Source organism: Crocuta crocuta, unplaced genomic scaffold, assembly GCF_008692635.1.
Source record: "Crocuta crocuta isolate KB4526 unplaced genomic scaffold, BGI_CrCroc_1.0 scaffold7, whole genome shotgun sequence".
Lineage (NCBI taxonomy): Eukaryota > Metazoa > Chordata > Mammalia > Carnivora > Hyaenidae > Crocuta > Crocuta crocuta.
The window spans coordinates 2646660-2660035 of NW_027531904.1; the positions used below are offsets into that span (position 1 = coordinate 2646660).

General features: G+C 43.7%; 1 protein-coding gene across 1 annotated transcript in view; it reads left to right on the plus strand.

The window, feature by feature from the left end:
- AKAP13 (A-kinase anchoring protein 13) overlaps positions 1-13376 on the plus strand; it is a 236886-nt gene that overhangs the window by 132839 nt on the left and 90671 nt on the right. The window contains exon 11 of the mRNA XM_077774252.1: positions 8809-8884. Within this exon, the coding sequence (XP_077630378.1) occupies positions 8809-8884 (76 nt within the window). The remainder of the gene's footprint in view (positions 1-8808; positions 8885-13376) is intronic.

Consider the following 13376-nt stretch of genomic DNA (forward strand, 5'->3'; position numbering starts at 1 on the left):
AGAAGGGTGTTAACAGTACAGAGAACCTATTTATCATGTGTTTATGTAAAAATCTCCATCTTAGACGTCGCTTTTTGGAAAAAAGACTAACAGGAGAACAGGTGTGTTACCATGTTTATGCTTATGGCTCGGCGATGTATCTGAAGTAGCCACATAGTGTGGCCTGTAAGTTGGCTCTTGGTGTGAGTGAGAAAGAGTTGTTTAAGAACAGATCCGAGACTGGGCAGACTTATCTGTGACATCAGATTCCGAAACCCAGCAGAAGGAGGGGGAGATGTTTTGTAATCGGGTTTATATGTCCTAGGCAGCTGACCTCTATAGTAAGCGTGCTGTGTTTCACACAAGAAGACGATATGCTCGCTGCCACTGCCACTGAATACAGAATGTGATGGAAAATGCTGAGACATGTTTTGACATTCTTTCCACACTCAGTGCACATGCAGTCTGCCTTCTGGTTAATGGCTTTGACCATGATTGGTAGGATCTGGCCAGAGCTCCAGCTCTGCTGCTCACTGTGTGAGCCACTTGACCACTCTTCTCTATTGCTGCGCATTCGTCTTGTTTTATCCTTGGGAGGTTGCAGGTAACATAAAATCTGCCACGTGTGGGTGTACAGTTAGTTCAGTGGCCCGTCACATTGTTGTGCACCCTTTACCGCCATCCATCTCCAGAACGTTTCTGTCTTTGCAAGCAGTGTCTCCACCCATTAAACAATAATTCCCTGTTTCTCCCTCCCCCTCAGTCCCTGGAAACCACCATTTTATTTTTTTTGTCTGTGAGTTGGATGACTCTGGTTACCTCATAGACGTGGAATCGTCCAGTGTTTGTCCTTTCTGACTCACTTATTTCACTGAGCATCATGTCTTCAGGGTTCATCCATACGGTGGCATGTGTCGGGGTTTCCTTGCTTTTGAAGGCTGAGTGGGGGTTCCACTACGTGTGTAGACCACATTTATCCATTCATCTGCTGATGGACTTTCCACCTTTTGTCTGTTGGGAGTGATGCTACTGTGGACATGTGTTCAAGTACCTGTCCACGTCCCTGTTTGTGATTCTCTTCGGTATCTACCCAGAGGTGGAGTTGTCGTATCGAATGGCCGTTCCCTGTGGAATTTTCGTAAGACCCACCATACTGTCCCACAGTGACCGCCACGTTCCACATTCCCACAGGCAGCACACAAGGTTCCAGTTTCTCCGCACCTGCACCCACACTTGTTTTCTCAGTGGCTCCTTGGAGTCCAGGAGATGATGACAGCCGTCCTAACAGCACTGACGTAGCCTCTCATCGTGGTTTTGATTTATGTGCATTTCCCCGACACACGCTCACTTTTCTGCAGGTGATGTTTGTAAGGGCTCAGAGGTACCAGCTTTCCAGGCTGCTTTGTGCCCACCTGTGTGTCGTCCCGCACGCAGGAGCGCTGCCTTCGGAGGGCCTTCTCCCTGCGTGTTGGGCCTTGGCTCCCGGGCACATCTGACCTGGTACCTCAGTGGCAAATGCAGCCAGCAGCCAGCCTTTCCCTCAAGATCCACAGCCTTCTTCAGCTACTTGAGTGATGCCTGAACACCTCAGACTCACTTAGCCAAATAGAATAGGTGTCATCTTCCTGCCCACCGGATTTCCCGTTTGTCAAATGGTGGGTTTGGGAACCCCCCTTTTTTATTTCTGTGGACTCTGCCCTCTGTGCCAGCTTTCTGCTCCGCTGCCTGTCTCCAGAGGGCGCCTCCCCAGGCCCGGGCGCGCACTGCCACTAGGCGAGGCCGCGGACTCCTGCCCGCCACCCCATTTCTCACTCAGCCTTCTCCCAGAGTTGTGTTCCTGGCAGGGTACTGCTCTCCCTCCCCGCTGGTGTGCTTGGGGGGAGGGCCCGCCCTCGCTCGAGAACAAAGCCTGGTTCACTGTGGCCGCATCTCCCGTTCGTCCTTCCTCAGTTTATACTTCTGGGACCCTCTGGGCCTCCTGTGCTCCTGGGAGACGTCTAAGGGAAAGGTCTCCTCTCTGGGCTCCAAGGATACGCTCCAGAACCGCCAAGTGGATACACACACATGCATGTTTCTGGTGCGGGTTCCACGGCTTCCCTCGGGTTCTTGGAAGGAGTCCGTGCCATAGAAGGCAGTGAACTCCAGCTCTGAAGTGTCGTTGGCTCATCCTTTATTTCACATGGCTGGAGCTCCTTGCCTCTCTTCCTCTCTCTCCTAAGTGTACTGCTCGCCTTACAAGGCCCACCTCATATGCCACCAGCTCTGTTAAGTGTTTCTCAAATATCTGAGCCAGAAATTATCGTTTGTTATTTTAGGGGCTTCCTTAACCTCTGTGGGATGGATCCGCGTCTAGCTGACCATGAGAGAGCTGAGGGAGGCCTTCTTATGCCAGATTTCCCCAGCCTGCCCTGGTGAAAAAGTCTTGATTTACTTGAAACCTTACTATTTTTCAATGTAGATTTTACTCTTAAATGTTTGTAAATGAATCCTAACTTGGAAGAGGGAACTGGCTGAAACTGCATCATGGCCAGATTCTCCTAAGTGTCCTGTGTCTGTGGAGACAGTGCATCTCCTCAGCACATCCCTTTTTGTTAACTGTCAGTGACTGACACAGGCCCCGGGACCTGGGCAGAGCCCCGCCCCCCAAAACATTTCTCTCAGTTAACAGCATCCTGATTTTCAAAAACTTGGCACCCACCATCCCATATGTTGTTTCTTTTTGATAATACTTTAGTTTCTAAATATTTTTGTCTAAAGTAAACAGTGACTGTTTTCCAGCTAATCTTCTCCAGAGATCTGAAATGCACTTTGCCAGATCTTTTCCAGTTTAATATGGTTACTAAAACTTGTTTCAAGAGTTGTAGAGTTCCAAGGTGAAGAAGAAAGCACGAAGCGGTGCCCGTGGACTGGGGGGGGAGCGCTGGACGGAAGCAGGGGGCCCGTGGGGGAGACGCAGCCGCAGCTTCTCGCTCGTTGGAGTCACTTCACTTGTGTGTGTTTACGGATCTGGTGAAGGCGGCAGGGTGAGAGCCCCGAAGGCTCTTCTCCTCTTCTCGCTGTTGGTTCTCTGTAAAATCCCGGAGGTTAATGAGCTCAAAGATTATTCAAGAAGCACTCCCCTCGACCCATGCACTTCACTTAGCAGTTCCCTCCCCAAGGAATAAAGATGTGCTGCTTGGTCTCTGGAGCAGGTACAGCTACCAGTACGGTACGGTCCACAGCCAGACACTCTCCCCAAATCGAGCCTTACTCAGTATGTGTGGCCTCCTCTCCCAGAACACATCATGCCTCCTCGTCGGACAGGAGAAAGGGCACATCCAGCGGCCAGTTACTTTATAAACTGTAAAGTGCCATGAATCTAGAGAGATAAAGAGATGTTTCACAGCTTTAATCTGATCTCACCTGTCCTGTGAAAACCTGGTCTTCCCAGAGTCATGAGAAACCTCAGTTACCCAGTCCAGCAGCTTCTTGTTCTTGGTCTTCGTCGTCTTCGTCTTCCATCTTCCTTCTTCAAATTGGTTTTGACTTCTCTGTGGTGGTGGGCACCATGGAGCCACCTTCTGTTTTCTGCCCTCTGCTTCCTTAACTTCTGCGAAACCAAGCTCCCTGAGTTCTTCTGCTTCTGCCATGGGGTGGCCGCCTCTGCCTGGCGCGCTCTGTGTTGAGTGGCGCCTTTGTCTGGAGCGGAAGAAGGCCACAGCGCCGTTGCTCTGGCCCCTGCCTCTGCCGGGGTCACTTCAGGCTCGCGGCACTTCAAGTACAGCTGCTCCTTAGAGTGGTCTGCTCACTCAGGTTCTCATTTCTGCCGGTGACAGTGCACGTGTGAGTGCCTGCTGTGTGCGAGGAGTTAGGAATGGAACACTTTCACGTCTCTCTCACAAACTGGGAGTCCTTTCAGAGCATGCTCTTTACTACTTCTGCTTTTAAGGCTTCGCATAGAATTTGATACTTAGAAGGTATTTAAATACCTTTTTTTTTTGGCTTTAAATAAGTAGGGAGACAAACCTGAAGAGCATTCCATCTTCATACTGTCTTCCATTCTGAGAAAGTAACCAACAGATTAAAATATTTTTTCCATTCAAAAAACAAGTACTCCTATAAGATAGTACTTCACACCCCCTATCATGGTCACAGTCAGGTGCACAAGAATAATAACCAGTGTGGGCGCAGATGAGGAACAAGAAAACAGCCGTTTACTGCTGGCAGGGAGCTCACCTGGTGCAGCCCCTTTGGAAGAGTCTGGTGGTTCTTAACAGTATCTAACACAAAGGTACCACATGGCCCAGCACTTTCTCTCGTTAGGTGTAAACCCAGGAGAAACGAAAACACGTCCAAACAAAAACTTGTGTAAGGATTTTCATAGCAGCATTATTCCAAACAGCCAGAAAGTGAAAACAACAAATGAACGAACAAACAAATAACATGAGGGTATCCCCACACAGAGGGATGATATCTGGTAGTAAAAGGAATGAAGTACTGATCTGTGCTACAACATGGGAAAACCTTGAAAACACTCTGCTAATTGAAAGAAGCCAGTCCCAAAAGACCATGTGATATGTGATGCCGTTTATGCGCAGTGTCTGGAGTAGGCAAATCCATGGAGACAGACAGTAAGTAGATTCATGATTGCTCAGAACTGGGAAATGGAGGTCGGGGTGGGGCTTGAATGTCTTCTTGGCATGAAGAAAATGTTCTAAACTTAGACGGTGGTGATGGTTACAAGTCTGCAAATATCCTCAACCACTGAATCATACACGTAAACGGGTGAGCTTTAGAGTATATGAAGTACATTTCAGTAAAGATGTTAAAATGTCAAATTACCACCCCCACACATATACACACACACACACACAGTCACACTCCGTGCACTGTGGTATCCTGGTTTTGATCCTGAAACAGAAAAGCACATTATTGGAAAGAGAAATGAAATCCAAATCAAGTCCAGAATTTAGTTAATGGTAACAGACCGATGTCAGGGTCTTACTGTTGACGAATGTGCTAGGGTTATGTGAGATGTTAACATTGGCGATACTGGTGGGAGAGGGCTATCTTTGTAACCTTTCGGTCAACCTAAAGTTAGTACAAAATAGAAGGCTAGCCAGAATCAGTTGTAAAAATCAAAAAGTAATTTGTAAAGAAAATTTGGGAAACAGCAGAAAAGTTAAAATAGATATTGTGTCTTTATGTTCATTCAAGCATGATCATGCAGTGAAAAAACTGAATCAGATTAAGGTTTTTCACCAGATAGGTGTCATCATATCAAGAAACTGCCTGCCCCTGTGTTTTAAATGTTTTTTTATACTATTTACTCTATACTAATTGTCAAAACTGAGGGGTCTGAGATTTTACCCTACTTTCCAGCTACCAGGTTAACCTGACAGTTCCATGGCTGCTGCCTGAAGTCCTAGGGCTCCCAGGTCAGGGACAAACGAGTTTATTACTCATTGCACAAAAAGCACCATAGGGATCAGTTTCTTGTTGGTTTCCCTTGCTTCCCAAGTTCCCCAGGGACAGCCCAGAGGACGCCCAGGTGGACGCCCTTAGGAAACTTCAGTTCTTACAATGAGCAGTGAGCCCGCTTGATCTTTGCCCTTGACTGAGACATTATCTTTATTATGCTGGACAGTAGACAAACCTGCCCTTTGCTTCAGAAAGAAACAATATGTCTATCTGCCAAGGTTGTTCGATACACAAACATTTTTGAAAAGATAATTTAGAACAAAAGGATGATCAGTGCCTTTACTCAAGACGAGAGATGGGAGAGACCCATGAAGAATGTTCTTCCAACATTAATATGTTCTCACCACAGTTATTTCAGAAATGAGTGTGTTCTGTTAGAGATTTGATTTCATCTTAATTTCATTCTTTGAATATTTATTACATTATTTTAAATAGTTTTAATATCTTTTAATTTTTACTAAAACACTATTTTAAATAAACATGTTTATATTAACATATTATGAACTGCTTATATATTATATATTATTTTACAAATTGTTAACTTCTTTTTTATAACATGCAAATGCCTAAAAGGACATGAAAAGTATAGTCCATTAGTCCCTTACATATTGAAGGCAAAGAATGTTCAGTTTACTCATTGGCCATGGAATTGAAAAGGCAGTGAAAACTATTCTAAGATGTAGCGTTTTAGCAAAGTCTCCTAAAATGCTGGCTGAAGTTGGTGAAGGTCACAGAAGGAGACCACAGGGTCATGAAAAGTCAGAGCTTCACTACTTTAAAGGAACTTCTCAGCTTTTTGGCTTCTGTTAATTATTTAAATTTGTGCTGTATTCATGCAGTCTTTTCCTATTTGGGGAATAAAAGGAAGAAAAGCAATTTTTTTTCTCTTTCAGCCTCAAAATGTCGCTTTCTCCTGAAGTATCGTAGTTCTGGGCCCTTGTTGCTACTGTTAGCAGGGAAGCATTTCACTGTGGTGAAATTTGGCTCATTTCAGATGAGATGCAGTTTTCAATAAAGAAATCCTACTCTGAAGGAATATTTTGTTTTGTTTTAAAGAAAATTTGCTGTTCGAATTCTTTGAAAGGTATGGTTGTTATAGTTACTGAATTTGAGGTCACTTTTTGGGGACACTCAGATTACTTTTTAAAGAGCCTAGTTTGCATAATCTCAGGGAACCAGTGAAGATCGGTGACCATTCAGGATCACTGTGAAATTTTTGGCATGGGTTTGTAACATACCAGGAACCGAAACATGCGTGGCCCCTGGTCCCTGGCTCCTGTCCTCTCTCTAATGGTCAGGTAGTCAAAAGGAGCGAATGATTTACTGTTGTGTTTCATGTAGATCTAGGTTTGCAAGCAGCTTTCCTTCTTTGTCAAACAGTTGCTGTTTGAGAGAATGTCCTAGAGCTTTCTGCCTTATCCCATGTAGCAAATTCGATGAAACTGTTTTCTTATCCCTTCCTGGGATGAACTTGGCCATGACAACTTGATCTTTTTTCTATGTTGCTGGATTCAGTGTCTTAATTTTTTTTCAGGATTTTGCATCTGTGTTCCTGAGGGATACTGATTTATGTTTTCTTACCATTTCCTTGTCTAGTTTTGGTGTCCCGATGATGCTGGACTCATAAAAACGAGCTGTGTATAGTTCCTTCCTCTTGTATTTTGTGGAAGAGTTTGTGTAGAATTGATATTATTTCTTCCTTTAATGTATGGTGCCATTCACCACTGAAGCCCCTCTGGTCCTGGAGATTTCGTTACAGAAAGGTTTTTAACTAAATTCAATGTCTTTGATAGAATAAGGGTATTCAGATTATCTTTATCTTCGTGAGCGAATTTTGGTAGTTTGTGTCCTCCATGAAATGTTTCCATTCCATCTAACTTGTGAATCTGTTACAGTAATGTTGTTCATAATAGCCCTTTGTTATCCCTTCCGCATCTGTAGGGACTGTGACGATGACCTCTTTAGTTCCTGATACTGGCAGTTTGTCACTTTTGCTCTTGGTCAGTCTAGCGAGAGCTTTAGTGATACAGGGAACCAGGCTGTGGTTTCATTCATTTTATTTTTTGTTTTCTCTTTCATTGAGGCCTGTTTTCCTAGTGTTTTAGAAGCTTAGATCATCAATTTGCAACCTCTCTTTTCTAATATAGGTACTTAATGTTCTCTAAGTTTTGCTCTAAACACTGTTTTAGCTGGATCTCACATGTTTATATGTGATGTTTGAATTTTTCAGTTGGAGATGTTTTCTAATATTTAATATAGAATAATTCCTTAAGATCTCTTCTTTAATTCATGGATTTTTTCATCGGTTTCTGTGTGGTTTTTTGTCTTGTTTTGTTTTTTAAATCTTTGCGGTTTTTCCAGGTAACTTCTCATTTTGGTTTCTGATTTGATACTCTTGTGGACAGAGCACATACGCAGTATGATTTTAATCTTCAAATTTGAGCCTTCTTTTATGCCACAGAATATGGTCTGTTGTGGTGAACGTTCCATGTGTACTTGAAAAGAATGCGTATTCTGCTGCCGTTGGGTGAATTGCTCTGCATGGGTTGGTTAGATCAAACTGCTTGGTAACGTTTTTCAAGTTTTCTGTATTCTTGCTGATTTTGTGTTTACTTGTTTTATCAGTTACGGGAGAGATGACTTTTGAAATCTCTTATGGTAATTTTATATTATCTTAAATGTAGTGAAAGTAGGTAATGATGTTAATAAGATGACTGACTATTGTAAAGACTAAATTTCTTTTAAAAATTATTTTAAGGGAGTCTTTTCTTCTTAATGTGCTTTAGATTTACATAGACTTATGCCATTGCCAGTCCTGTCATCTGACCTCAGCAACTCTGCTGAGGCTAGTTGTTCTCTGGGTACAGGTAATACAGACTTCGTGCAGCTGGGATTGAGTGGGGTAACGTACATAGAATCTTAACCTGATACCCAGCAGACGGTAAATCTTGAATAAATAGAAATTACTTTTGTATGTTTTCAACTTGTCAGTGAAGAGATCAAATATGTATTTTAGACTGTGATGCATTTCATCTATCACTTTTTATTATTATGTTACATGTTATATATATTATTATTATATTATTTTCACTCTTGGCCCTCTGGAGGTCTTCCTCTATGTGTATCTTCCTCTCTGTGTATCCTATTGCTTTTACTAACGGTCTCCTCAGAGCCTTAGCTGAGTGTGGCACGCCTTGATTGTATCGTGAAAGGGATTTTTTTTCCTTGCTATAATTTTACCTACTTTATAATAAAGTATTAAAGAAAAGGGTAGGAATGTTGGTATAATAGATAACACTTGCAGCACCTATAACATCATCCCACATTACTTCACTGTCTCAATGTCGACCTGTTTCTCTTTCCCTTCAGATAAACCGAGAAAGCTGGTGTCCAGTAAAGCCATGCCCTGACGCCGCATCTCTTTTGGCTTCCACACAGAGCCCAGGTGAGCAGCAATTTTCCAGTTTCCAGTTGCTTGAATAAATGTATCAAAAAATGTCCGTATCCTAGCGCTGGAGTCCCCCCTCTAAGTAACAGTGTTTTCAGAGGTCTGTCCTTCCTGACCAGGCCATCCATTAAGTCAGAAGAGGGGGTAAGTGCGATTTGGGTTTGTAGGCATTTTGTCTTCCCTGAGAATGCATAGTGTCATGTAATTCATTACCCAAGTTCCATTTTAGTAGTGGGTCTTCACGTGTATCTTTAGGACTTACTGATTCTGTGAAGGCCTCTCTGCTGTGTGTGCATATATGATAATGGTTTCTCAGTCTGGTAAAACTGTAAATATTAAGAGCTAAACCTGAGAGCCCTCAATTTTGGCTGCGCATTGAGATTCTTTTGGGGGCTTTAGAAGTACACTACTGCTTGGGTCCTGCTCCCAGAGATCCTGATTTAGTTGGGCCTGGGGTGTGAGCCAGGCCTCAGAATCTTTGAAATCTCCTTTGGTGAGTCCACTACACAGCCAGGATTGAGAACCGTCAACCTTGGGAGTACTGTCAGCAATGGAGGTATTAGTAACACCCAGATTATATTAAACACCCATGATGTATTATTAACAACAGGTGAGGGTCAACTGCTAAGACCTGACTTGTTCACAACACAGCACATGATTTGTGGGTAGTCAGGATGCCCAGCTTTTTACCCAGGTTAAGCCATTAATTCACAGTCAAGTGAGGAATGTTCCCAAATGGCTGGGCTATTTTCTTCCAGCTCTACAGCACCACAGGCTTTCCTCAATGGGGGGTGTTGAATCACATGGCTTGTACCTGTAAGTCCCTGTGCCTGGCCTAGAGCTGCCATGTGAACGTAATTTGGGCTCTTGAGTCGACCTGACTCAACGACGCCTTTGTTTACCTTCACGGGTTTTACTGACCTGCTTTAAAAATTACTGAGTCCTCATTGACTGGTCTTTATAGAAACAGTTTAGCTGTGGATGCCTTGAGTAGTATTAAATCCAAAGGCAAACTGTCCAAATCCTCTATCTCCAAGAGTTTTCCTAGTGACTCTCAACTCTGACTTTACTCCAAAGGAAGTGTTGGGGACAAATACGAAATGTGTTTTCCTCTAGTTTTGTCTCGGATGGTTGTGTTCAGAGCCTCTGCGTGTTATAAGATTGACCCTGCTCACAGACTTAGCTGACACTTCCCCCACCCATCCCCCTAGAATCTTGTACTTAAAAGTATACTGCGCACCATATTTTGCTTCCTTGAGCCGTTGTGGGCACTTTCCAGAAGGGTAATTACCCCTGACCATCCAAATAGCAAAGCTGTGTGCCATGAGGAAGGGTTAAATGAGGCTGTCTTACAACTTGAGTGTTCACAAGGAGTCTCTTCACACACGAGAGTTTAATTTCTTTATTTAAAGAAATGAATTTTGAACCCCTGAGCATTTTTCCCAAGACATCATCTTGAATTTTGTTGACTCCCCAACCCCCCACCCCCCACCACACAAACACACGTTCCAGCCCCAAGCATAACCACTTTGGTCTTCTTAGAGTGAGTCTTTTTAAATCTCAGTGCAGCAAAATCTGGGACCTGGATTGTGCTTTGGGACTTCAGACTTGAGATTTTGGTGTTAGGTAAATTGTTTGGTGAATTCTAGGCAATTTGGAACTTAGAGATTTCTTTTACTTTATAAACATAGCTCAAGAGAGCAATAGTGTGAAACCAAAGAAGATAATATGTTTTAAAATCACTTTGGATATTCTTCAGTACTGGATAAATACAAATTTATTTAACTACAAATAAATACAAATGTGTTATGGTTAGCGTGGTTCAGCAAATCCCGGTGGGTGCTGCCGGATGGCTTTCCTCCCTTTCCCTACTGTAATTTGTTTGCATATATATAATTTAAAACCCAAATGACTAGAGAGCATCTTAAAAATGACATGTTTTGCTAGCTTTTAAAGAAGCTAATGTCTCAGGAGACAGAAATTTATAGGCAGAATTACGTATGGGTCATAAAATAGGACTGGCTCACCTCAAGGTACTGTCCGTCTTAGGTACTTGTGAAATCACACCGTATGGGTTAATGAAGCTTTAACTTCGTTAGGGGTGTTTATCCCACACCTGCTGGGTGCTGAGGGTCAGAGTCCTGGTGACTATTTGTATAAATTATTTCAAACTGTGGCTACAGCTACTTCTGGGAGGTACACTCATCCATTTGGTATGGAAATGGAGACTTAAGGGGTTAAATGACTTCTTGCCTGGGATCTCTGTACTAAAAGTAAGCAGACCTAGCTGTAAGCCAGATAGATCTGACTCTAAAACCAGTCAGTGTTCATGGTTCTTACATGTACCTTCCCGTGTTGCTCCATGTTATTCATTAGGAAGAGGGCGTGTAGAAGGACATGCGGCAGAGGGCTTTGGCTTTGGGCCCCCCTCCACTTGTGTGGTTGTATAATGGTTATGGTAATTTTCTCCCCCTTATCCCTTCTTTTCATACCCTTCCCCACCTCACCCCCCGCCCCCCGCCCCAACTCCACAGTCAGGATTGTATCACACAGCAGTCTTACCCCAGCTGTTTGTGCTCCCTTGGAGTCTTGGCTCAGATTGATTTTCTGGGTGAACTCTTCCTACCAGGGCTGAAGCAGGATCTTCCCTGTGAATTTTCCATTAGAATGTCTCGAGTTGGTTTGTTTTCCAGTCTGGAATGTGGACATGGTCTGTTTGCCTGCTGGAGAGTCGGCAGCTCAGCATAGTTGCTGCAACAGCCCTTTCTTTCCCTGGCCAGCCCCCTGGTTTCCCCTCAACCATGAAATGGAGTTTTCGATTTTTCCAAGTGAGGAAAGAGGGAGCAATAGAAAGGTTACACCCACCAACTCCACCTAAGCTGGTCCATACTCTCCTAATGTGTATAGGGGGCGGTGGGGAAGGGAGTCGAGAATACCCATGATTCCAAGTTCAGTTCTCACGAACTGCTGGGTATCAGCCGCAGGGTTGATAGCTGTCTGACTCACACAGCAGTCGCCCCTTAGAGGGAGGGCTATTCCCATTGAACTAAACACTCAGAAATAGCTTGGACCAAGATTAAAATGGCCTAAGGTCACTTTTTTTCCTTCAGCTGAACATTCTCAGATTGATCTGTGGGCCCTGTCGCATCGTTTGTGTGCTTGTGTGTTGAAATTGTCTGCTAACATGTCTGTTTCCACTACAAAGTTGCAAACTATCTGCCCCCCCCCACACTAAATGTCTCTTTTTATTTTTATTTAAAAAATGTTTTTTAATTTAATGTTTTATTTATTTCTGAGACNTACTAAGAGAAAAGGTAGTTTTAGTGACCAAGCAGTGCATGACCAGTATTCCAGTGTGATGCTCCTTTGACCCTTCCTCTAAGATTCCCAGCTAATCTGGGGGCAAATAATTTATTAATGATCAATAATTAACTAGTTTAGGTAAGAATAAACTTCCTCTTCTCATTATCCCTCAACACACACACACACACACGCGCGCGCGCGCGCACACACACACACACACACACAATTATTGTCCAAACATAGACTGAGAATTAAGAGAGACATTGGGGTTATCTAATGTCCCACTTCCCTTTCTATATGTACATCTTTTCTGAAACCTCTGGACAGTCATTCAGACTTTGTGCCACCCCTTCTGGTGAAGCGACAGTCGTTACTTTAGGAAGCTGCTAACCCATTGCCCAGAAGTCTAGAGTAAAGCTCTGTGGCTTCCACTCAGTGGGCTTTTTGTTCTACCTCTGGATCAGCAAAGAGCAAATCTACAACCGCCCTCAGACTCATTTTTTCCACCTCTGCAAAAGCCACATGTATCTCAAGGGTTTCCACTGTCGTGACCTCCTTACCACACACGCATTTCTGTTTATCAGTGTTTCAATTTATTTTTTATTTTATTTTATTTTATTTTTTTTACGGAGAGTTCGTGAGGGGCGGGAGTTGGGAGGAGAGGAGAAAGAGAATCCCAAACAGGCTCGATGCTCAGCACGGGGCCTGATGCAAGGCTCGATCCATGACCCTGGGTTCCTGACCCAAAATGAAATCAAGAGCCAGACACAACATACTGAGCCACTTAGGCACCTCATATCAGTTCTTAATCTAAATGTTACCTAGGACATGGTGCCTGGGTGGCTCAGTCGGTTAAGCATCTGACTTCGGCTCAGGTCATAATCTCACCGTTCGTGAGTTCAAGTCCCTCACTGGGCTCTAGGCTGACACCTCAGAGCCTGGAGCCTCCTTCGGATCCTGTGTGTGTGTGTGTGTGTGTGTGTGTGTCAAAAATAAATAAACATTTAAAAATAAATAAAAGGTAAACATTACCTAGGAACGAACATCATCCTGTTGGTGAGGTCTAGCTGTCACATAGTGGTAGGGCTGTCCCCATTTTGGACTTGGGTATACTGTCTCTTAATAGAGTCTAAACCATTGTGTTTTCTCTCTCTTTTTCTCTTTATTTGGGGGGGGGGGGGGCCTT